Raw genomic sequence first — 26,705 nt, 5'->3', positions numbered from 1 at the left:
TTTGTGTACAGTCACTTTATATGTTTAAAAAATTGTATCGATGTGAACTCATACTCTCTCATCATAAAAATAACTCCTGAAGTTCTCCCAGGTATATTAAAAACTAAAAAGTATATTTGATTTATAAATTTTTTAAAAATAATTTCTATTTCTTGAGAAAAATTCAATCAGCAGTATGATTCGGAGTTTCAGAAATACCTTACCTCTTTAGCACCCTTTCGGCCTTTAACAGAGCAAATGGAAAGGCAAAGTCGAGCAGCACGAGGAAGATCAGGAATGTATATGTCATAATTCAGCCATTCACTCCACCTGTGTAAAATTGCAAAGGAAAAAAAATTTATCCCCCCAAAAGGCTTTATCTAGAGTATATGAACAACTCCTACAAATTGTCAAGAAAAAGATAAACCAAGAAAAAAACACGCAAGAGACTGATTAGAATAGGTACTTCACAAGCTCATATTCAAATGGACAATGAATATGAAAAACTAGTCAATATCATTTGTCATCCAGAAATGCAAACTGAAATCTCAAGGGATACCACTAGAGATGAGAACGGATTAAACTGTAAAGACTGATGATACCAAAGGGTGGAAAGGATATAAAGCAACAGGAAATCTCATACATGGCTAGTGGGGGTGTAATTGGTTACAACTAATTTGTGAAAGGTGGACAATGAACAAGAAAGACAGAAGAATTGACGCCTTTGAGTTTGTGGTGCTGGCAAAGAATACTGCATATACTGTGGACTGCCAAAAGAACAATCTGTCTTGGAAGAAGTACAACCAGAATGCTCCTTAGAAGCAGGGATGGCGAGACTGCGTCTGACATACTTTGGACATCTGGTCAGGAGGGATTAGTCCCTGGAGAGGGACATCATGCTTGGCAAAGTACAGAGTCAGCGGTAAAGAGGAAGACCCTGAATGAGGTGGACTGACACAGTGGCTGCAACAATGAGCTCGAGCACAACAACGATTACGAGGAGGGTGCAGGACCGGGCAGTGTTTCGTTCTGTTGGGCACAGGGTCACTATGAGTTGGAACCGACTCGACTGCACCTAACAACAACAATAGCAACAATTTGGAGAGCCTAATTTACTAAAACTTTTTTTACCAGCTCTAGCCATAGGCATAAAACCGCAGAAATGTGTGTACTGGTGCACAAATGTTCACAGCAGAGTTACTTATAATATCTGCAAACTCAAAATAACCCACATGTCTAACAGTAGAATAAATAATAGAATACAGTAATGAAAATAAATTACAGTTACTCACAACATGGATGAAATCTTATCAACGTAATATTGAATGAAAGAAGCCAGACACAAAACGATACCCATTGCTTGAGTCTATTTATATAAAATTCAAAGCTAGGCTAACTAACCAACAGTGTTAGAAGTCAGAATACTGGTTACTCCTGGGTAGAAGAGAAAGTTAATGGATTGGGAGTGGGCACGAGGAGGGGCTTCTGGAGTATTGGTAAGTGTTCTATTTCTTGACCAGCATCGTGGTTACATAGGTCCTTACTTTGTCATAGTTCACTGAATGTACAATTTGTATACTTTTGTACATCAGTGCTATACTTCAACAAAATTAAAAAAAAAAAAGCTAATAAGAAAGATGAATAGTAAAGGAAAACTAAACAAGATAAAATGAGATTTCCTATTATGATTACAACTATATTTAATTACTTTTATATACGAGGTAGTTGTATTCAGAAGAGCCCATTAAGCAGGCAGGTAAATAAAATGAAAAAATAACTACTTCACAAGGGGTAATAAATCTTGACAGTCATAATAAGGAAAAAAAAAAAGGTAGCAGAGAATTGACATGATTAAAATTATTTAAATTTTACAATACATTCCTTTCAATTTACTGAAAACAACATGTGAAATTATGTCTGTATTTGGTGGACATATTTGTAAAGAGAAAAATGCAATAAATAGTTTTTTTTTAGAAGACATCATAACAATGGTTAAGATTATAAACTCAGAAGTCAGACTACCTGGAGTAGAACCCTGCTTCTACTATGTCCCTGAATGTATGACCCCTCATTGTCCGTTTCCTCATTTGTGAAATGGGATAACAGTACCTACCTTCCTTCATAAGGTTATTGTGAGGATGAAATGAGATAACATCAGTAAAGCAATGAGAACAGTAACTGGCCCATGGTAAAAGCTCAAATGTTAGCTATTATTAACTATGAAAATTTTTCAAATGCCTTCTTCATAATTCTATTCTTTGATTATAAACAGAACAAGACTAAATTAACAATAAAATGGTATGAAAATCCTATTTTTAACTAGCCAAATTAAGGTATAAAACTTTATTGGTAAAATAAGTTTTATTTATTCTAGTATCTTTGCTCTATTATGAACAAAGATAAAAAAAAAAAAAATGGTCCATTTATATAACCCACCAAAAAAAAAGAAGGCTGATATTTTAAATAGGGGGAGTTAACAAGAACCCTGAAGGTAAAAAGAAACAATAAATGCTATTAAAGGAATGTAGGGAGAAAAAATGCTGCGGGATTTTAAAGTCCCCTGGAATTTAAGAAAAATTAAAGATGTTATCTATTTAAATGTACCTAGGACTTTTTATTACTTCTAAATCTTTAGAACTGCTTATAATTCATGGAAAATATTCTAAACTTTCGAAGCGTGCTATGGCTTAGCAATGTAGTTGTTCAGTAGCATTATGTTAACAAAGCACGCTTTTCTCTTCTTCTAAAAGTCCATCTCACACACACAAGAAAAACATTAAGGTCTTTATTTTTAGATAATGGTTATATATAATCCAAATTGATTCTGATATGGGAAGATAACTGGTAACATTTATGAAGAAATCATAATGTGTCTGATTTATCTAGCACATGGGAAAACATACATTTGGAACAAACACTTAAACTCAGTAATAATTCTTTCAGTTTGTTTCTATATATAAGCTTCATATTTATTTCTCTCTCATTGTGAAGTTAAACTTTAATTTTTATTTTCTGTAAACACAGAAAACTTAAAAAATTTACTTAAATTCTCTTGCTACTACTGCCTTAGGCATTTCATCTTTTAGATGAAGCAGAGAATTCTTGAAAAAAAGGTAAGCCCTTTCTTTAAACACGTTTTAAGTAACTAAAATCCCAACATTTAAATCTTATATTATTAAATAAGTTTACTTTTACTGTAAAGCTAATTTACTCTTATTGTGGGGTCTTTGCTCAGGGCTTGCTAAGCTCCTTGGATGACTGAGTTTGTGTAAACCCTGGCAGTTGAGTTTATAGTAGTCCCAAAATTTGTAAAAATTTCCGCTACCGGTTTCCTCAAGAATTATTTTTCTATTATCCCCACAATCACCTTCCTCCGCACTGACTTGTGACAGACATGCAAAATGAGCAGGAAATAAACTTTTGTTGTTTTAACAAAAATTAAAAAAGATTCTGGGGTTGTTTGTTGTCCCAGCATAACTTGTAACCTGAATGAAGTACTTTTTGGTTCATGTAGGATAAGAAACTATTTCCCTTCCTCCTGGTAAAGAAGGCTACTATCTCTTTGAAGTTTATGTAGGCTCTAGAAGGATGCATCTCTAGCAACTTCATTCTAACACCTGAACTTTTACAATGATTTTCCTAGCACTCAGTCTAAATTCATTTTGAGATTTATTTCTGGAGAAGTCATTCTCAGCTCTACTGTTATCCTGTGAAGTTAAACTTTAATTTTCAATACCAATTTGAGTTTCCTTAAAAGATTACTGCTACAGGGCGGTTCTATCTGTCCTATAGGGTCACTATGAGTTGGAACTGACTCAACAGCAACGGGTTTGGTTTTATTATATTTGCAAGGTTAGGTCTTATTCCTAAATGACTCTATAAAGAAAGACAAAGAAATGGCAGGATGGCAAGTTGCTGGATCCTACTACCTTTTATTTCATCATTGTATCTAGTCAGCAATAATTTAAAACATTCCCAATAACTTTTTCCCTTACAAAGAAATTGATTTGTTTCCAAAGGCCCTTTATTTGAATGCCATAAATATCTACTCTCCGGAGGGATTTAAAGGAAACTGCCTCAAATGAGCTTGGTTTTGGAGTTGTTTGCCACCTCTCATTTCTCCATGTAAATGGAATGAAGAAAAGAATAAAATGCTAGGTTTATGGATCTAATGCACTGAACAATCAGCATGAAAGTGAAACTATACTGTTTTATCTCGATACAATGGGAAGAATCAGAGAAGTCTTTCCAATACAATTTGAGAGAGAATAAAGTGATCCTGTGATTGATATTCACTTGACAGAAAGTCTTTACACTTTGTATGTGTCTGGTAATTTATATGACTTAGACAAAACTAATGATTTAACATATATTTATTATTATATAAAAAAAAAAAAATTTTTTTTTTTAAATACTAATACGACGTTTAGAAATACGAATCCATGTATTTCCTTACCTGGGATTGGAACAAGGTACTCTTTGAGTGTTTACATTGTCACATAAGGGTTCTCCTCCATGGTAGATACCTGTTCGAACATAGATCTAAAAAAAAAAAAAGAAGTATATGTATATAAATACAAAGGAGCCCTGGTGGTGGCGCAGCGGTTAAGCATTTAGCTCCAACCGAAAGGTTCGCAGTTTAAACCCACAAGCTGCTCTGTGGGAGAAAGATGTGGCAGTCTGCTTCTGTAAAGATTACAACCTTGGAAACCTATGAGGCAGTTCTACTGTCATATAGGATTGCCACTTACAGCAACAGGTTATGTAAATACACACATATAGATACACACGTAAACATGCACACATATACACGTTCACACATAAGCATGCACACACACTATATAAGACCAAATATCAAGCAATATCAAAATAATGTAACTGAGATGAATGAAGGAACCAATTAAAAATCTTTGTTCAGATATAACTTTCTGGTTCTCCTTTTCTTCACGCACATAATAATAATGACTTAGATTCTTCACCAAAACTTGTTGCTACCTTCATTCATTGATAACAATGGGGATATTAGACTGCTGAAAGTTAATACAGGCCCACAGTCCCTCACCTAAAAACCCTTTAGGCCAGATATGCTTGTTAATTCAGAATTCTGCATATTTTAGAAAGACAAATTGTCACACACACTAAATATACCTACTCCTTACTTATCCACTATCTTTTCATCTAACATTTTGCATTTATGGCAATAAATTCACCATCTGACTGTTCTGCACATTAATGAGGCGGCAGGCATGACGGCAATGGCTACAGAGCATGCCCTCCCTTGGAGTGGAGGGTCTCCAGGAAGGTCTCTGGACAGCCTCTGGGAAGCTGGGCCCTGCTACCCCACCCCTCCACTCGCTCCTGCCAAGAGAGGCGCTGGTCCAGCTGCCCGAAGGGTGGTCTCCTCTGTGGCCATGGCCTCCGGGGGGAACAGCAGGCAGCACCTAGCCAGAGGGCACCTGTTCTGGATTCTCAGCTCCTATGCAGGCCTGAGGCCCTCCAGCTCAAAGGTGCTGTGGGGTGTGCAGGCAGGAAAGTAAGAGGCACCAGAGATGCCTGAGAGTTTAATGACACCTCAAAGTGAGCCCAATTGGGCCTGAAGCCTTGGCCTCAGTGGGGCTGGGTACATGGCCAGGCTCCCAGCACCCTCGCAGCCAGCCCTGAGTGCTGGTGACTCCTCAGGCCCAGAGGGCAGAACAGGCTTTGGGATCACTAATGCAGGGCTTGCAGGGGTTAGGGTGAAGCCCTGGAGGTGACTCCGTGAGGGCAGCTCTGCCCCAGCACAGGAGGAAGGTGAGATGGTTAGGCTGTGGGCCCTCCAGTCACACAGCCCAACTTTACCCAGCTTTGTCTCCTCCAATTCTCCTTCTCCACGGGGGAATAATCCATAACACAGTGATGAGCACATCAGTAAATCTTAGCTGTTAAAATTTCTATGATCGTATTTTCTAACTTAAAAAAAAAAAACAGACAAATGGATGGTCTCAAAAAAAAATTCTCCATTTTTTGTATAACATCAATTTTCGTGTAACAACCTGGTCTTTGGAACCTAACTCTAAGTGAGGGGTGAGTGTATTACTTAATCCCCTTAGCAGCTGGAGCAGTATCCCACAAAGACATCAATATTCCTGTTACAGAACACATGAATATGCACAGTAGGTAGGATAAATAAAGACTATAAACAGCTGCACATCAGGCCAGGTCAGATTTTGCTGCCAAATGAATTCTGTAAAATTTCTGATTTTTAGAGCTTAGAATTACAGATATTTGAATTATTACAATGTTAGAATTATGGATAAAGAACTGTGAGCTGTGTAAAATCTGAGCTATACGGAAACTCAACTAGAATTAATTCTATTATTACATTTTTATTTTCTGAGATTTGGGTGTTTTCTAGCTATCTGAAAACATTATACTACAGTTCAGCAGATTATTATACAGATCGACAAAAAAGGCTTATATAAAATAATTTTTGATGCAGTATAAGCATCAGCTTTTGACTTACCTTGTCAATATCTCGAATATTTACATTCACATAGGTTGCACAGAGAATTTTTATTCTGAGTGCACTATTGATAACCCAAAGGGATTTTGTAGATGTTTCTCCATTCATATAGGGTGTAGCTGTGGAAATGCGCCTGGAGTAAGATGGCATTGTAAAACAGTCCATTGGCAGCTGAGAGTAGAGGCTTTCTTTAGCCATCAGCATCAAATTGGGCATCCTTCCCAGCATTATACAGCTTCTTATATACTACAAGAGATTAAGGGGTAGGGGGACCATTTCCTATAAGGTTTTTCATTTAAAAGCGACATGTAAGAGTATTACAAGAGAACTTACACACTACGGAGACAAAACATTATAGACCACATTTTATAAGTTGCTGTGTTTATAATATTTAAAGTACTAACATTTGGGAATTAGGTTGTAATACAGCATCAAGCAAGTATTTATGAATCTAAATTATAGAAAGAAAAAAATATAAGGTCAGTTAATGCACCACAGTTCTACCTTTAACTGGAAACAAACTAACAAAAAATAGAATTAAAAACAAGGAGCAGAGAATACATATTATAAAAACACTGTATTCATTAAAGGAAAAGAAACATTATTGAGTAAGTGTCTGTCATTCTCTGTATTTAGTCACACTGATGTCCAGTCCAAGGGCTGTGGCTTTTCTGTCCAAGTATTTCCTTATTTGTTAAAAAACAAAACACAACAAAAACCATAAAGAGGAGACAGATAAAACCATGGAAATATTTTTAAAAATATTAAAATCCATACCTGAGTTTTGAAATGGTAGTTAAGATAGAAAGTTCTGATATAAATGCTACTGTATACGTATCCTAATTGCCTATTTTCTTACCCATAAAGCCCCACTACAGCATTAGTTAACTGAAGGCCAGGACTATTCTAAATCAGTACCTGACACAATGCTCAATACATACGTTACTGGTTCTTACAAGTATTTATTTAATAATACAGATAGTAGGAAAATGTTAATAGTATATCTTCATTAATAATAGATTATAGGTTTTTGAAGTGTCTATTTTAATTCCATTCCAGTGCCACTGCTCAGAAGGGGAGAAAAATCATGAAATAACCCATATTTTGGGGATAGTGTAACTGCCAAGGAGCCCTGGAGGCACAGTGGTTAAGAGTAATGCTGCTAACCAAAAGGTCGGCAGTTTGAATCCATCAGTTGCTCGTTGGAAACCATATGGGACAGTTCTACTCTGTCCTACAGGATCCCTGTGAGTCGGAATTGACTCGATGGCAATGTGTGTGTGTGTTTTTTTTTTTTTTTTTTGGTAACTGCCAAAGAGTTCCAGTGACGTAGTGGTTAAGTGCTTAGCTGCTAACTGAAAGGTCAGCAGTTCAAACCCACTAGCTGCTCCATGGGCGAAAGTGTGGTAGCCTGGTCTCATAAAGATTACAGCCTTGGAACCCCTTCAGGGCAGTTCTACTCAGTCCTATACGGTTGTTATGAGGTAACATCTACTCAGCTGCAACGGGTATGGATTTGGTTTGTTAACTGCCAACATTTTCGGTCTCTCAAATTAAATAATTAACATAAAAGCAACTTTAAAAATGCCACTTACGAATATTAATTATTTAAATTTCATAATGTATGTTCTAAAAATACAGATACTACTCCCCAGTGTGATTACTTTTTAAATTTAAAATTAATATTCTGAAACTTGTAACTCACCTTATATTGACTCAGAGGATACTTTTCGAGGAAATATTCGTCACATCCGCACACTTTTAAAATATACTTGCCCTGATATTCTAAAACACATAGTTTTAGTTGCTCGGAGGACAGCAACATACTTCGAGTTTTCTTCCTGATTGCTTCGGCAATCACCTGTTCTGGCACACAGTCATGGCTGATTTTCAGAGTATATTTCTGCTTATCATTATTTGGAGAAACTATTACCCAAATCACCACTATTATTTGCCCTAAAACAGAAAAAAACATTATTAAATGCAATCATCATATATATTTCATTTTTCAAGGGACATTATTCTAGCCATAGTCAGAAATGATTTATAATTAACATAATTAAGTACAGGTAATTATCAGGAAATCCTCAAATTTCTCATTTTATACAAACACTCTGTCATGGATTGAATTGTGTCCCCCCAAAATATCTGTCAACTTGGCTAGATCATGATTTCTTTGATGACTGTTATGACTGTCTACCACCTTATCTTCCAATATGATTTCCCTATGTATTGTAAATCCTATGACTATGATATAATAAGATGGATTAGTGGCAGTTATATTGATGAAGTCTACAAGATTAGTGTCTTAAGCCAATTGTCTTTTGAGGTATAAAAGACAGAAGTGAGCGTAGAGGCATGGGAACCTCACACCACCAAGAAAGTAGTGCTGGGAGCAGCGCGCATCCTTTGGACCTGAGGTTCCGGCACTGAGACGCTTCCAGACCAAAGGAACTTCTCTTCGTTAAAGCCATCCACTTGCGGTACTCCTGCTGTAGCGCAGCGGCACTAGATGACTAAGATACACCCAAAGCTGTGGGTCACAGGGACCTAGAAGCAAGCTGATTTCCATTCTAAACTGCATGGCACGCTTCAAGGGTGCAGCCCCTGTGAGGAGTGGCTCATTAGGGTATCAAGGACCCAACAGTGCCTAAAGTGGAAGAGTTTTTGGTAACTACGGAAAATAAAGAATCAACAGAGACTTAAAGAAAGATGCTGAATTAGAATAATCGAAAGGAGGAAGAAGAAGGAGAGGAAACCAATTTTCTAATTTTTTCTCTTTAAGATTATGCCAGAGGGCAAATGAAAAGACGGTAGAAACGGAAAGATTCAAACCATGCTTGAGTGGTCTCACATACACAATACAATTCTTTCAACTTTTCTGTATGTTGGAAAATTTTCATTAAAAAATGTTGGGGAAAAAAGGAAAAAAAAAAGCATTACACTTCAAGTACGCTAGAGTAGAAAAATATTTTAAATGAAGATCTTATATTGCGTTAAACTACTTTGAATAATATAGGTGAAAAAGTAATACAATAACTTACTCTATTAACAGAATTTTATATTTAACAGTGTGTGAGTCTTAACCTATTTTATAACTTCAAATTGAAACTCCTACATTGTTATCTTGGAAAATACAGATACTTACCTGACACAAAGATACTTTCATTTCCAAAACAATTTATATATTTTCAAGTTCACTTAATTCTAGAAATTGTTTGCTATATTAACCCTCAAAAGTCAACCTAAATATTATATTATCATGCTAAGATTTAATTATTGTATGTGTTTTTAACATTAAGAAAGTTATATATAAAATGTATAATAAACAAGAATGTGTAAAGTTATCCCAAAATTTCATGAAATGTTTCTATTTATACTTGTTTTTATTTATAAAGCTCAGTGATCAGGACCATATGCACACAACTCATTCAGTCAATAGGTATTGCATGCAAGCTGTGTAGCTTGCGCTCAACTACATCTTGTCAGCATAAATGGTCCCTGCCTTCAAGAAGCTGATCATTTCTGACAGACAAAAAAAAAAAAAGGTATGCGTACAGGAATTTACACATAGGTAAAATTATTTCATTGCAGTAACCGAATACCGTAGACAGACCATTTTCTTACCTTTATCTAATTTGTTATATATGTGCTTTGGCAGTTCTGGCGAAGATTCTACATTTGGAGGATAGACATACATTGCTCTACTATGAGGTGAATTCAGATCCCTCAGATCCACAGCTTCTTTACAAACATTCAGAATATTTCTTCGGAAGTCCTGTACTTCTGGATCTTTAACCATGTCAAATTCACACACTGGCATGCCGATAGCAAAACCTTAAAAAAATTATAGAAACAACATAACATTCTAAAAAACAAACAACATGAGCATGTTTCTTACAAATAGTGAACTTGCTAGATTTGGGAGACCATAAGAGAATAAAGAAGTTTCTCCGGGTTAAAAAATTTTTTGATGAATACATAGTAATTATTGACAAGGACCCAAATATGTTTAACATATAAAATATATTCTGAAACTCTCAAAGGCAGCAAATACTATCTGCATCAATTGTTTTTTAAAGGACAATAAAACTGTAATATAACAAATCTAAGTCATCCCCACAAATGATACTACTTAAAGAAAACCTTATAGAATAATACGAAGGTGTTAAAAAACAGTTTCTCAGCCCAGAAGTGAAAAATATTTTAGATTTTAACGATTTTTATTAAGAAAGCTATTTTTTTTTTTTTAAGTTTACAATAGTACTGGTAGAGACTAATAGTTAAGTTCCACACTTATTTGCATTTTAGAATAGGATGACAACATTATTTAGGTGAAAATTATATCATACCAATTTCTCGATTGAGGATCTTTTCTTCACGGTTGCCTACTGGTTCGATTACTTTTAAAAAGGGTTGAAAAAGCCGAAGGTCACAAAGTCGTCTTGTTTCATCAAAAAATTCTTCCCTTTCTGCTTCTTGGGTAACACTTACGAAAATGTAAGAAGATTCATCCTGAAGAAGTTGATACAGAGGGTATTTTCTTGCTTCTTTAAATAGTTCATGCTTTATAGTTATTAATGTAGCCTCACGGAGGCATTCTAAAGTCACTATCATGCCATTTGGTAGTAAACATTCTACTAAGATTCTTGGGGGCATCAAGTGGATGCCCCACAGTTCTCCTGATGATGGTCTTGGAGGCATTGTTCTGATCCTTTACAAGTTTTACATATAAAACTACTTTAAGGAATTAGATGTGTGGCTGTCCCAAAGCAGAAACCTAAATCAAAGAAGGAAAATATTTGTTAAATGAGAAACAACTTAGAATACATTTATAGCATTGTCAAAAAAATACATTTTCTGTACTTTGAACTATTAGGATAAGCAGTCATAATTCATCTTAAGTATCTTAACTGAGACTGCTGTCCCAAATTAGGCTGTAAAGAATTGATTTTGAAGCAGAAATTAGAAAAATCACTTGTTTTAATTAAATGTAACAGTCATTTACTGATGGTAATAATAATAATAAAACCATTATATTTGAATAGTCAGGTCTCCTCAAGACAGATCTGAGGCTATGTGAAGAACGAAAAGTAAGTTAAGATTCAAACTAACCTTCCCATCATACATCACCTTTATCATTCTCTTCCATTTTGTGGAGCAACAGAATTCAGGCTCTAAAGGATCTCTGAGATCATGAAGTCCATTGCTCTCATTTTAAACATGAATAAAGCAAACCCTAGAGAAGTCAAATCCTCTTCCTTTCCCCCTTGCCTCCCAGCCCTCTCCCCTGTGGTAGTGAGAAATTACATGGCTTAGTGTTCTTTTTTAAATCCATCGTTGTAATTTTCTTTTTTAATTTCTTCATACTGATTTTTATCTAGGTGATATCTCAGACCGTTATGTCTTAAAGTATGATTTAGGTATATATTCACAATAATATATAGCACCATCAATACATTTTCCTTGAAGTATGATGATGCTCTTGCAATGATCACATCCACTTTCTCCAATAATCCAGTACTAATACTTCTGATTGAAATTAATGGCTCTACACACAAATTAATGGATCTATACAAAAATCCCCCACGCATCTGTTAGTTTGTCGTTCTGTGGGGGGCTTGTGTGGCTGTGATACTGGAAGCTATGCCACTGGTATTCAAATACCAGCAGGGTCACCCATGGCGAACAGGTTTCAACTGAGCTTCTGGACTAAGATAGATTAGGAAGAAGGACCCCGGTTGTCTTCTTCTGAAAAGAATTAGCCAGTGAAAACTTTACAAACAGCAGCAGAACACTGTCCAATATAGTGCTGGAAGATGAGTCCCTCAGGTTGGAAGGCATTCAAAACACAACTGGGGAAGAGCTACCTCCTCAAAGTAGAGTTGACCTTAATGATGGGAATGGAGTCAAGCTTTCAGGACCTTCATTTGCTGATGTGGCACGACTCAAATGAGAAGACATAGCTGCAAACATCCATTAATAATCAGAACCTGGAATGTATGGAAGTATGAATCTATGAAAACTGGAAGTCTTTAAAAATGAAATGGAATGCATAAAGACTGCTATCCTAGGCATTAGTGAGCTGAAGTGGGCTGGTATTGGTCATTCTAAATCGGACAATCATATGTCTACTATGCCAGGAACAACAACTTGAAGAGGAATGGCACTGTATTCATCGTCAAAAAGAATATTCCAAGATCTATCCTGAAGTACAACACTATCGGTGATAGGATAATATCTACACGCCTACAAGGAAGACCAGTTAATACAACTATTTTTCAAATTTATACACCAACCACTAAGGCCAAAGGTGAAGACACTAAAGATTTTTACCAACTTCTGCAGTCTGAAATTGATCAAACATGCAGTCAGAATGCGCTGATAACTACTGTAGACTGGAATGAGAAAGTTGGAAATGAAGAAGAATCGGTAGTTAGAAAATACTGCCTTGGTTACAGAAACAATGCTGGAGGTCAAATGACTGAATTTTGCAAGACCAATGGCTTCTTCATTGCAAATATCCTTTTTCACCCACATAAACGGTGACTACACACATGGACCTCGCCAGGTGGAATACACAGGAATCAAATCGACTACATATGTGGAAAGAGACGATGAAAAAGCTCAATATCATCAGTTAAAACAAGGCCAGGGGCTGACTGCAGATGAGACCATCAATTACTCATATGCAGGTTCAAGTTGAAACGGAATAAAATTAGAACAAGTCCACTAGAGCCAAACAACAACTTTCAATATATCTCACCTGAATTTAGAGACCATCTCAAGAATGGATGTGATGTACTGAACACTAACGACCAAAGATTAGACTAGTTGTGGAATGACATCAAGGACATCATACATGGAGAACACAAGAGGTCATTAAAAAGACAGGAGAGAAAGAAAGACCTAAATGTATGTCAGAAGGGACTCCGAAACTTGTTCTTGAACATTGAGTAGCTAACGCAAAAGTAAAAAATGATGACGTACGGCAGCTGAACAGAAGATTTCAAAGGGCAATTCCAGGAGACAAAGTAAAGTATTATAATGACATGTGCAAAGACCTGGAGATAGACAACCAAAAGGGAATAACACGCCCAGCATTTATCAAGATGAAGAACTGATGAAAAAATTCAAGCCTTGAGTTGCAATACTGAAGGATTCTACGTGGAAAATGTTAAATGATGCAGGAAGCATCAAAAGAAGATGGAAGGAATACACAGAGTCACCATACCAAAAAGAACAGGTTGACATTTAACCATTTCAAGAGGTAACACTGATCAGGAACTGATGGTACTGAAGGAAGAAGTTCAAGCTGCACTGAAGGCACTGGCAAAAAACAAGGCTCCAGGAACTCATGGAATACCAATTAAGATGTTTCAACAAATGGATGCAGCGCTGAAAGTGCTCAACTGTCTATGCCAAGAAATCTGGAAGACAGCTGCCTGGCCAACCGACTGGAAGAGATCCATATTTAAGCCTACTCCCAAGACAGGTAATCCAACTGAATGCGGAAATTGATGAACAATATTGTTAATATCCCACGCAACCAAAATTTTGCTGAAGATCATTCAAAAGTGGCTGCAGCAGTATATCCACAGGGAACTGCCAGAAATTCAAGCCAGATATAGAACAGTATGTGCAGTCAGGGATATCATTGCTGATGTAAGATGGATCCCGGCTAAAAGCAGAGAATACCAGAAAGGTATTTGCATGTGTTTTATTGACTATGCAAAGGCATTTGACTGTGTGGATCATAACAAACTATGGATAATATGGCAGAGAACGGGAATTCCAGAACACTTAATCGTGCTCATGAGGAAATCTGTATGTGGATCAAGAGGCAGCCGTTTGAACAGAACAAGGAGATATTGCATGGTTTAAAGTCAGGAAAGGTGTGCACCAGGGTTGTATCCTTTTACCATACTTATTCAATCTGTACGCTGAGCAAATAATCCCAGAAGCTGGACTATATGAAGAAGAATGGGGCATCAGGATTGGAGGAAGACTCAATAACAACCTGCATTATGCAGATGACACAACCTTGCTTGCTAAAGTGAAAGGGACTTGAAGCACTTACTGATGAAGATCAAAGACCACAGCCTTCAGTATGGATTACACCTCAACATAAAGAAAACAAAAATCCTCACCACTGGACCAGTAAGCAACATCATCATAAACGGGGAAAAGACTGACATTGTCAAGGATTTCATTTTACTAGGATCCACAATCAATACCCATGGAAGCAGCAGTCGAGAAATCAAAAGATGCATTACACTGGGGAAATCAGCTGTAAAAGACCTCTTTAAAGTATTGAAAAGCAAAGGCATCACCTTGAGGACTAAGATGTCCCTGATCCAAACCACGGTGTTTTCAATCACATCATATGCATGCAAAAGCTGGACAGTGAATAAGGAAGACCAAAGAAGACTCGACGCCTTTGAATTGTGGTGTTGGTGAAGAATACTGAATATACCATGGACTGCCAAAAGAACGAACAAGTCTGTCTTGGAAAAAGTGCAGCCAGGATGCTCCTTAGAAGCAAGGATGGGGAGACTACATCTCACATACTTTGGATCTATTATCAGCAGGAATCAGTCCCTGTAGAAGGACACCATGCTTTGTAAAGCAGAGCGTCAGTGAAAAAGAGGAAGACCTTCAATGAGATGGACTGACACAGTGGCTGCAACAATGGTTTCAAGCATAGCAACAATTGTGAGGATGGCTCAGGACCAGGCAGTGTTTCATTCTGTTGTGAATAGTGTTGTTATGTTCTGGACTCAACGAACGGCACCTAACAATAACAACAACACACACAAACAGGAACCATGACTCTCTTTGTCAGTACAATGCCCTAACCATGTCAACCACTTGTAACACATATTTTAGAACAAGTGAGTACTATTATGACTTAAAGGCCCCTTACATTTTTATACTTCAACAATCTTGGGGCTTCTTTGAAAAGACACTATCACTAAGAATTGAATTGTGTCCCCTCCAAAATATATTTTTAGGCAACCCAAGTGACAAAAGCAACCCTGGTGGCACAGCGGTTAAGAGATTGGCTGCTAACCAAATGGCTGGCAGTTCAAATCCACCAGCCACTCCTTAGAAACCCTATGGGGCAGTTCTACTCTGTCCAGTGGGGTTGCTGTGAGTCGGAATCAACTCAATGACAAGGGGTTTGGTTTTTGGGTGACGCAAATGGTTAAGGGCTAAATTACTAATAAAACGTTTGGCGGTTCAAACCCACTGTCTTAGTTATCTAGTGCTGCAATCATAGAAATATCACAAGTGGATGGCTTTAACAAACAGAATTTTATTCTCTCATAGTCTAGGAGGCTAGAAGTTTAAATTCGGGGTGCCAGCTCCAGGGGGAGGCTTTCTCTCTCTGTCAGTTCTGGGGGAAGGTCCTTGTCATCAACCTTCTCCTCATCTGGGGGCTTCCTGGGGCAGGAAACCCAGGCCCAAAAGACATGTTCTGCTCCCAGTTCTTCTTGCTGAGTGGTAATGAGATCCCTATCTCTCTGCTTTGGTGTCACTTCACAACTCGTCTGGTCTTTGGTCTTTAGTGTTCAACGTGTCCAGACAAGTTGTGGAATGACTTCAAGGGCATCATACGTGAATAAAGCAAGACGTCATTAAAAGGACAGGAGAGAAAGAAAAGACCAAAATGTATGCCAGAAGAGACTCTGAAACTTGCTCTTGAACGTTGAGCAGCTAAAGGAAGAAATGATGAAATGAAAGAACTGAACAGAAGATTTCAAAGGGTAGTTCCAGAAAACAAAGTACTATAATGACATGAGCAAAGAGCTGGAGATAGAAAACCAAAAGAGAAGAACATGCTCAGCATTTATCAAGATGAAAGAACTGAAGAAAAAAATTAAGCCTCGAGTTGCAATACTGAAGGAGTCTATGGGGAAAGTATTAAATGAGACAGGAAGCATCAAAAGAAGATGGAAGTGATACAGAGTCATTATACTAAAAAGAATTGGTTTGACATTCAACGATTTCAAGAGGTAGCATATGATCAGGAACCGATGGTGCTGAAGGAAGAAGTCCAAGCTGCACTGCAGGCACTGGCAAAAAACAAGGCTCCAGGAATTGACGGAATACCAATTGAGATGTTTCAACAAATGGATGCAGCACTGAAAATGCTCACTCATCTATGCCAAGAAATTTGGAAGACAGCTGCCTGGCCAACCAACTGGAAGAGATCCATATTTATGCCTATTCCCAAGAAAAGTGATCTAACTGAATGTGGAAATTAATGAACAATATCGTTAATATCAGATGCAAGCAAAATTTTGCTGAAGATCATTCAAAAGCAGCTGCAGCAGTGTACCAACAGGGAACTGCCAGAAATTCAGGCCGGATTCAGAAGATTATGTGGAACCAGGGATATCACTCCTGATGTAGGACAGATCCTGGCTGAAAGCAGAGAATACCAGAAAGATATTTACCTGTGCTTTACTGACTATGCAAAGGCATTCAACTGTGTGGATCATAACAAATTATGGATAACATTGTGAAGAATGGGGATTCTGGAACACTTAATTGTGCTCATGAGGAACTTGTACATATATCAAGAGGCAGTTGTTCGGACAGAACAAGGGGGTACTTCAAGGTTTAAAGTCAGGAAAGGTGTGTGTCAGGGTAGTGTCCTTTCACCACACTTATTCAATCTGTATGCTGAGCGAATAATCAGAGAAACTGGGCTTTATGAAGAACAGGGCATCAGATTGGAGGAAGACTCATTAACAACCTGCATTATGCAGATGACACAACCTTGCTTGCTGAACGTGAGGGGGACTTGAAGCACTTACTGATGAAGATCAAAGACTACAGCCTTCAGTATGGATTATACCTCAACATAAAGAAAACAAAAATCCTCACAACTGGACCAATAAGCAACATCATGATACATAGAGAAAAGACTGAAGTTCTGAAGGATTTTATTTTACTTGGATCCACAGTCAATGTCCATGGAAGCAGCAGTCAAGAAATCAAAAGACACATTAAAAAAAAAACTGCTGCGGGGAAGACCTCTTTAAAGTTTTGAAAAACAAAGATGTCACCTTGAAGACCAAGGTACGCCCGACCCAAGCCATGGTATTTTCATTCACATCATATGCATGCAAAAGCTGAAGGATGACTAAGGAAGACCGAATAAGAACTAACGCCTCTGAATTGTGGTGTTGGCAAAGAATATTGAATATCCCATGGGCTGCCAAAAGAACGAACAAATCTGTCTTGGAAGAAGTAAAACCAGAACGCTCCTTAGAAGCAAAGATGGCGAGACTGCATCCTACATACTTTGGATGCATTGTCAGCAGGGATCAGTTCCTGGAGAAGGACATCATGCTTGGTAAAGTACAGGGTCAGCAGAAAAGAGGAAGACCCTCAAAGAGATGGACTGATACAGTGACTGCAACACTGGGCTCAAGCATAACAATGACTGTGGGGATGGCACAGGACTGGGCAATGTTTTCTTCTGTGGTACACAGGGTCGCTGTGAGTTGGAGCCAACTCAAGGGCACCTAACAACATCATCTCTCTGCTTGCTTATTGTTCGTTTTATCTCCTCTAAGATAAAAAGTGATACAGGCCAAACCCCAAAGAAACTCCTTTTATATCCATCAAGGCTGTGACCTGAGTAAGGGTGTTGCACCATACCCTAATCCTCTTTAACATAACCTAAACTTGCTTCATTTACCACAGGCAGAGCTTACGATTTACAACACATAGGGAAATTATATCAAATCACAAAATGGAGAACCACCACACAATACTGGGAATCATGTGCCAAATTGACACATATTTTGGGTGGGCACAATTCAATCCATGACATTCCACCCTTCGGCCTCCAAAATTTCATGTCCTTGTCACATGTAAAACACATTCACCCCATCATACTATCTCAAACGTCTTAAATTAACTCCAAGTCCAAAATCTCCTGGGACAAAATTCCTCTTCATCTGTAAAATAAAAAAAAAATAGGGAATACAAATTATCTGCTTCTAAAATACAATGGCAGAAGGAGCACAAGGTAGACATTTCCATTACAAATGGGAGAAACTGGAGAGAAAGAAGGGATAAAGAGGCAGGAAGCAAGTCAACAGAACACATTACACATTAGCTCTCAAGGTCTGAAAATAATCCTTTGTTCTCTAACACCATTTAGGCAATGGCCCTGCCCTCTAGACTCTGGGTGTTGGTCCTTAGGCCTTGGGCTTCATTCAGCTCTGCCTTCTAGGCCCACTGGGGTGAAAACTCTGCTCCCTTGAATTTGGGCAGCTACATTCTCCTAGCCCATCTGAGTGGCCACCCTCTCCCCTCAGCCCCAGCTGGCCCGGTTCTTCTGCCCCTTCGGCATAGCAGCCCCACCTTCTCAGCTCTAGGCAGTAGATCTGGCTCCATACCCTGAAACTCGTAAACAGCAGTCCCACACTCCAAACCAAGTTGGTGAAGATCTGACTCTTTGAAATCTAGGAGGCTGTGGCTCTACTTCTAGAAACTCCAGAGGTCATAGCCTACCGTTTAAGACGGAGGCAGCTGTTTCTGCTCGTTGTCACTTCAGCTTCTGCTTCCTTGTTCCTTGGTGTCTCCGCCCCTCGGGACCTTCAGCCGGCACCACGTCAGCCCTGCTCGAGAAAGTGTTTCAAAGCTCTTCAGCTCTACCAGTAAGTGTCCAGGGGCACCCCGCTCTGCCGGTAAACCTTGGCTGGAAGGCACTCAGGTCTTTTGCTCTGTGGGTCAGCTCCAGCGCTGGTCTCCTGGCTCTGCTGCCGCCATTTCTATGTTGCTGCTTCTCGGAGCCTGCACAGCCTCCGCGGTATTACACTTCCTTCTTAGTCCTTACCAGAACTGTCTTTGATGTCCATAATGCCACCAACAGTCTCTTCAAGACAATCTAGGCTTTTATTATTGGAGCCCTGGTGGCACAGTGGTTAAGAGCTCATTGTTTGTTCTTCTGGCAGTCCATGGTTTATTCAATATTCTTTGCCAACACCATAATTCAAAAGCATCAATTTTTCTTCAGTCTTCTTTAGTCATTGTCCAGCTTCTGCATACATATGAGGTGATTGAAAAGATCATGGCTTGGGTTAGGTGCACCTTAGTCATCAAAGTGGGACATCTTTGCTTTTTCACACTTTCAAGAGGTCTTTTGTAGCAGATTTGCCCAATGCAATACGTAGTCTGATTTCTTGATTGCTGGTCCATGGGTGTTGATTGCGGATCCAAGTAAAGTGAAATCCTTGACAACTTCAATCTTGTCTCTGTTTATCATGATGTTGCTTACTGGTTCAGTTGTGAAGATTTTGTTTTCTTTATGATAAGGTGTAATCCATACTGAAGGTTGCAGTCTTCGATCTTCATCAGTAAGTGCTTCAAGTCCTCCTCACTTTCAGCAAGCAAGGTTGTGTCACCTGCATAACGCAGGTTGTTAATGAGTTTTCATCTAATCCTGATGCCCTGTTCTTCATACAGTCTAGCTTCTTGGATTATGTGCTCAGCACACAGATCAAATTAAGTACAGTGAAAGGATAACCCTGATGTACACCTTTCCTGATTTTAAACCATGTCTCTTGGTCTATGCACAGGTTCTGCATGGGCACAATTAAGTGTTCTTGAATTTCCACTTTTCTCAATGTTTTCCATAATGTGTTGTTATTCACACAGTCAAATGCCTTTGCATTCAACAGACAGATCACTGATTCTATTCCTTAATCCAGACCAAGACTAGGAAAAAGGACCTAGCAATCTACTTCTAAAAAAACTGGCCAGTGAAAGCCTTATGCATAGTTGTGGAGGAGCCCCTGGGTGAGTTTAAACTACCAACCCTTCAGTTAGTAGTCCAGCACTTTACCGTATGTGCCACCCAGGGAGCCAAATTTCAATTTAAGGGCAACTAACAACAATATAAAACCACATAGTATAGTCACCTAATTCAGTGGAGATTAGGGTGAGAAGACTTCCCACAGGAAGTGACATATAAAACCAGTCTTTTAAGGATGAGCAGGACTTGAACAAATGAAAGGTGAGGAGCGCCATGGATCTAAACCAGAAATCTGTCATCCAGAAACCTACCAGCCCTGACTCCTCTTACCTCACAATGTACATCTAACCTATCAACAAATTTTCTTAATTTTACCTCTGGAATCTGTTGATACTCCTTCACTACCACTCTCAGCACACTGGGGCAGACTACCACCATCTTCTGTCTGGACTACTGCAAAAATCTAAATGGCTTCCCCGCACCTAGGTTTGCCTCCTACAATCCATTCTCTACCTCACAGCCAAGGGAACCTAAAGACAGTGACTAAGGCCTGATGTGATCAGGCATTTCTGCTGTATCAATTCTCAACTGCACGACAAGTGCCTACAGTATGCTTCAGGGATATAACGTGAAAGAGGTGAGGAAAACAAATAGCAGGAATTTCCAGCCCTCCCTCTATTTCTGGAAATATAGAAATTAAGTGTAAGACAATGAAGAAGATAAGAAAATTGTTTTTTAAGTCTTAACATTTTTGTTCAATCTTACAAAAGAGATCCCATGAAGTTATAGAATTTAAAACGTAATTATCTTATTTTCTACACTTTTACAAGAAAATTTATTGGCTAGTAAAAAGACTAGATGGACCAATCTGTGTGCATAATTACAGAAGTGACTTAAGCTTTTAAAACATACAAATAAATCTGAAGGATGCATGGTAAAATGCTGAATGACTACTTTTAAAATGATGACTTGCCTATTTAAAAAGTTCAAATAAAACCAAAACCACAAGCCACACCAAAACAGCAGCTGTGTTTATGGTTTTCTTTGTTGAATGGTGCTGCGTGAATAATAGCCAACATAATCCTAATTTCTAAAACATGAAGATAACTCATATCCCTACTTTCCTACTTGGTCATTCTGACACCAGCCACCCATGTGGCACTTTTTCTCTCTGACCTTACCAAACCAGAGTTGGGTCTCTACAAGTTAGACTGCTGCCCTTCCAGCTCCTGCCAAATAGGCCAACGTCAGCCTCTCTGCTAGCTCTCACTGTCCCTGGTGGGTTCTTGATAATTCTGCTAGAGTGACTCACAGAACTCACAGAAACTGTTACCTGTATTTACAGTTACTGAATTATTATAACCAGAAAGGATACAGTTGAACAGACACATCAGGCAGGGTTTGGGATCGATCTCTGCATGAGGCTTCCACTGTCCTAAGGGATGTGCCACACCATCTCCCCTCTATGGATGTTCTCACCAATCTAGGAAGCCCCAAAGAGAGAGCTCCCACGTCCAGGGTCACTTAGTCACTGGGACCTCAATGAATACGTGTTACAGAACCTTAATGCATAGTTATGACTCGTGACTGCATCATGCTCCCCTCCCCCTCTTCCTGAAGTTATTCCACCAGGTGTGGGTCTGTGTAGTCCCTATTTGTCTTGCTATTTTAGAAAGATAAAGAGCACCTTAATCGTTTGGGCTATTTTCAGACACTAGAGACAAAAAGCCAAACTTAGTTCTTTGTTCCACAGGCCCAACAGGTCTGTTATGGAACAATGGGGGCAACTATTTTATATAATAAATATCAATTCACAGAGTGTCATATATTCCCTAAGAGTTAGCAAGAGAGGAGTCTAGTTCTATAGACAGATCATTGATTCTATTTCTTGTTCCACTACAGGATATTTATGGGCAATTAACTTAACTATTAAATACTCAAGACATACCCTTCTCATTAGGAGAATAAACGCAATCAGAAATACAATACTTGGAGGTCCTGGAAGGTTGGCCCTGGTTAACTGTATGGTAGTACTATGCAGTACAGAGAGAACGCTAACTTTCTTTTTTGTCTAATAGCTGTATTTGCCTTTGCATGCCAGGCCTCTTCCTGTATAAACCATCATCCCAGAGCTCACATAAACAGAAGTGTAGAAGAGGTGAATGGAGCTAACTTCTACTATCTAGTATATGCCATGCACTTAGGCAAGCAATAACCTTTTTGGGGTAGGTATTATTATTTTGGAGTCCCTGGGTGATATAAATGGTTAAGTACTCAACTCCTAGCCGAAAGGTTAGTGGTTCAAACTCACCCAGAGGCACCTTGGAAGAAAAGCCTGGCAGTCTGCTTCTGAAAAGTCACAGTCTTGAAAACTCGATGGAGTGCATTTCTACTTCGCAATACATGAGGTCACCATGAGTTGAACTCGATTCTTTGGCAACAGGTTTCATTTTATTATCATTTTATATATGAGGAAACCAAAGATGAGGAAGGTGCAATTATTTGCCATTAATAAATGTTAAATATCGATTTTGAATCCAGGTCTAGATGGCTCCGAAGCCCATAGTATAGCCATACTGCTATACGGCCATACAGTTAGGGCCAGGCAATATTCATTGGTGGTAAATAAGAGAGCGCGTTCTAAAGTTACCCTGGATTCAAATTCTGGCTCCCATGCTTAACCAGTTGTGTGGCCTCAGGTAGTTTGCTCATCTCACTAAACCTCATTTTTTTTTTTTTTTTTCATTTGTTAAACTGGGATAATAGCATTTATTGGATTGTTGTGAGGATTAAAACCCCACCCATCGCTGCTGAGTCGATTTCAACTCATAGCAACCCTGCAGGGTTTCCAAGGCTGTAATCTTTACGGAAGTAGACCACAGCGTTTCCAAGGCTGTAACCTTTACGGAAGTAGACCACAGCGTTTCCAAGGCTGTAACCTTTACGGAAGTAGACCACAGCGTTTCCAAGGCTGTAACCTTTACGGAAGTAGACCACAGCGTTTCCAAGGCTGTAACCTTTACGGAAGTAGACTGCCACATCTTTCTCCCACGGAGCAGCTGGTGAGTTTGAACCACCACCCTTTCAGCCCATCGTTTAACCTGTTGTGAGAATTAGATGACATAGTATGCAAAACACGTGAGCAAAGTTATCAGCACACAGTAAACACTCAACAAATGTTAAATATTAGTAAACAAAGGTTAAATAATATTAATAAACCTGTAAAGTATACCAACATTATCTTTCCAAGCTATTAGGAATTATCCAGGGCTGGCACTAGATGGGGATGGAAAAAAAAAGGTTACTTTACAAAGAGAGGTTTCATAAAGTTAATATGGGGCTTCATAAAGTAGGGCCAGTTTCAGCTGCTGACACTTGAAGGTAGAACAGTGCAAGGCTTGTGGACAAGACTGGAACAGCATGGAGCGGCTCAGGTGCTGCTGCTTTATGGCTGCTTTCAGTTTCCTGGACTTCCAAGACTCCCATGGAAATGGTATAGCTATCCACAGCTTGGGTGTGAGGAATCCCTTGCTGTGCTATGGAACCCTCCCTCCCCCACCTTTTTTCTGAGAAGCGTCTGCTTGTGCCAGGTTCTCTGCTAGGTATGCTATGCAATAAAGATAAAAAAGATGCGTTCCCTTCCGTTGCTGTGGGACTCACAGTTCACTGGGGAAAGACAGACACAGGAACAACTTTAACAATGTGATCACTGCTACAAGGCAGAACATGAGCTATGGAAAAATCGCGAGAGCTCCCCAGCTGCTTGTGGCGCTTAAGGAAGGCTTCCAAGAGATGAAGTGTAAGTAGAATCCTACAGATTAGCAGTAATTCGAAGAGAGGGGTGGGGTAGGGGGGGAGAGCTCGATGAGGGGCCGTTCTAGCACACAAGCATATGTGTGCAGTTATAGCCCATGAAAGAATGCAGCGTGTTACCAGCAGTGCAAGTGGTTTTTTTATTACTTGAGTCCAAAGTGCACGAGAATAGGTGGGGTATGTGACTAGGAAAGAGGGGTGGAAGAAAGGTAGGGGCCAGACAATAAAACTATGTTAAGGAATTTGAGTTTTATGCTGTACACTATAAGTAAAAGGAAGTCTCTTAAGTAGATTCTCTCAAATTTCTTTAAAAATTGCTTTAAAAATATGCTCTTCAAATTTAAGATATAATCCGATCAAATAAAATACATGATTTAACCAAATAATCATTAAACTAAGGTGTGATAACTATATCCTTCCTAATTCCCATTTAAACAAAAATCTCTAAGAAATCGGAGTATATAAATATAAGGGTCTTTAGACTATAGAAAAAAAATGAAATGCAGATAAAGAAAACAGAATTATTCAAGTTTAAGTGCATATTCTATTTACAAAGAAAAAGAACTCATTTAGAATGGAATACAAAAACCCTTTGCCATGGAGTCAATACCGACTCATAGTGACGCTACAGGACAGAGAATGGCCCCATAGGGTTTCCAAGGAGCAAGTGACTGGTGGATTCGAACTGCCGACCTTTTGGTTAGCAGCCAAGCTCTTAACCACTGCACCACCAGGGCTCTTTGAAATGCAACAGCGGGGGATTAATCATTATAACATTAGTATAAAAAATACTCATCTCTGCAATTTGGAGGTATGAGGTCACAGAATGAAAAATGTATTTACTAAAAATAAGACAATTTAAGAGTCAAGGAACCACTCTATGGGGGGGGGGTCTGAGTTCAGAATGCCAGGAATAAATATTCATATACTGACAAATCATGACTATTCAGAGCTCTTAAGAAATTGATTGGTTTTGCTTATTCTAATTTTCTATATATCTAAATGATAACTATTTCAATTAGGGCAGCCCTGTTTTCTTAAAAGAGTATATTCACAATCGACCCTTTTCTTGATGAATTACATTCCTCTTTATAAACACCAATTACTGTGCTACCCTAAAACACAACCTAGCAAAGTTCTTAAGAATTATTGAGGAGTTTGGGGTTATTTTCAACCTAAAACCAATGACACCAGGTAGGAGGTGGTGCCTTTTAAAACTTCTCTTTATTGCCTTGTAGTCTGGCATTCAGTGGTCACTTCTCAGCTACTGTCAGTGTGCCTACTTGTTAAGGATTGAGCTGTGTCCCCTCAAAATGTGTGTCAACTTGGCTAGGCCACGGATCCTAGTCTTGTATGATTGTCCACCATTTTGTGATCTGATGTGATTTTCGTATGTGTTGTAAATCCTGCCTCTATGATGTTAATGAGGCAGTACTCAATCTATGAGTGGGTTGTGTCTTAAATCAATCTCTTTTGAGACATAAAAGAGAAGTACGCAGAGAAACAGGGGGACCTCACACCACCAAGAAAGCAACACTGTGCAGAGCGTGTCTTTTAGACCCGAGGTTCCTGTGCTGACAAGCTCCTAGGCCAGAGGAAGAATGATGACAAGGGCCTTCTTCCAGAGCCAACAGAGAGAGAGAAACCCATCCCCTGGAGCTTGCGCCTTGAATTCGGACATTTAGCCTACTAGACTATGAGAGAAGAAATCTCTGTTAAAGCCATCGCTTGGGGTGTTTCTATTATAGCAGCACTAGATAATTAAGACACTGCTTACAGTAGCTTCCTCTTCTCTTATCTGTCGTCAGCATCAATGCCCGACCACCATTTTATACTAGTCTATAAACTAAAGACAAACAGACCAAATAATGACATGAGAGGCTCTGCAGTATGAGTTTTGGAGCACGAAATACGTGACAGATACCTTGCTATCAGGGTTTTTCTTTATTTCTTTGTTCTCGTGTTAAAATTACTGCATTTGGGATACTTAAAGTCTTTTGGTTCTTAGAAGACCTAAACTGCATTTATTTCTTGGTAAGGATTGAGTCTGCATTAGCAGTCCGTGTGGGGTAGATGGTACTGCTTAGCAGGAGAAAAGACTCCATTCAGGACAAATAAATAGCAGAAATGAACGGCAGAAAACAATAGTCTCAGGCTCTCTGTTATCACTTGACTTTTATAGTAGGCATCTTAATTTATTGCGCAATTCAATATTATAAACACTTGATATGCACCCTTTCGGTTCAAGAAGACAATAACATCTTGACAACTTGTTTTTTTACATCTCTAAACTGAAAGCTCTTCTCTACTGATATGAGAACTGTTACTCCAGATTCCATCACTTAAGGTAAAGACTGCAAACTACGGCCCACTGGCCAAATCTAGTTTGCTACTTGTTCTGAAATAAAATTTTACTGGAAAATGACCAATAAAACTATTCACATATTGTCTATGACTGCTTTTGCGCTACAATGGCAAAGTTACACAGATGCTACAGAGACCACGTGGCCTGCAAAATCTAAAATACTTACTATCTGACCTTTTATAGGAAAAGTTCGCTGACCCCTGAACAGGTATCAGAATTACTTGATAATAACTGAAGGATTTTCTAAATACGTATTGGCTAGTGAG

At 38.7% G+C, this 26,705-nt stretch overlaps 1 protein-coding gene across 2 annotated transcripts in view; it reads right to left on the bottom strand.

The window, feature by feature from the left end:
- PIK3CA (phosphatidylinositol-4,5-bisphosphate 3-kinase catalytic subunit alpha) overlaps positions 1-26,705 on the bottom strand; it is a 98,586-nt gene that overhangs the window by 23,482 nt on the left and 48,399 nt on the right. For both annotated transcript variants that reach the window (XM_064275502.1, XM_064275503.1), the window contains exons 2-7: positions 10,834-11,261; positions 10,109-10,318; positions 8,187-8,437; positions 6,482-6,727; positions 4,436-4,521; positions 204-309 (exon numbers count right to left, since the gene is read on the bottom strand). In XM_064275502.1, the coding sequence (XP_064131572.1) occupies positions 204-309; positions 4,436-4,521; positions 6,482-6,727; positions 8,187-8,437; positions 10,109-10,318; positions 10,834-11,185 (1,251 nt within the window). In that variant the 5' untranslated portion in view covers positions 11,186-11,261. The remainder of the gene's footprint in view (positions 1-203; positions 310-4,435; positions 4,522-6,481; positions 6,728-8,186; positions 8,438-10,108; positions 10,319-10,833; positions 11,262-26,705) is intronic.

Source organism: Loxodonta africana, chromosome 23 (genome assembly GCF_030014295.1).
Source record: "Loxodonta africana isolate mLoxAfr1 chromosome 23, mLoxAfr1.hap2, whole genome shotgun sequence".
Classification (NCBI taxonomy): domain Eukaryota; kingdom Metazoa; phylum Chordata; class Mammalia; order Proboscidea; family Elephantidae; genus Loxodonta; species Loxodonta africana.
The sequence above is the reverse complement of the archived record's forward strand: the minus strand, read 5'-3'. Positions and strand labels throughout refer to the sequence as shown.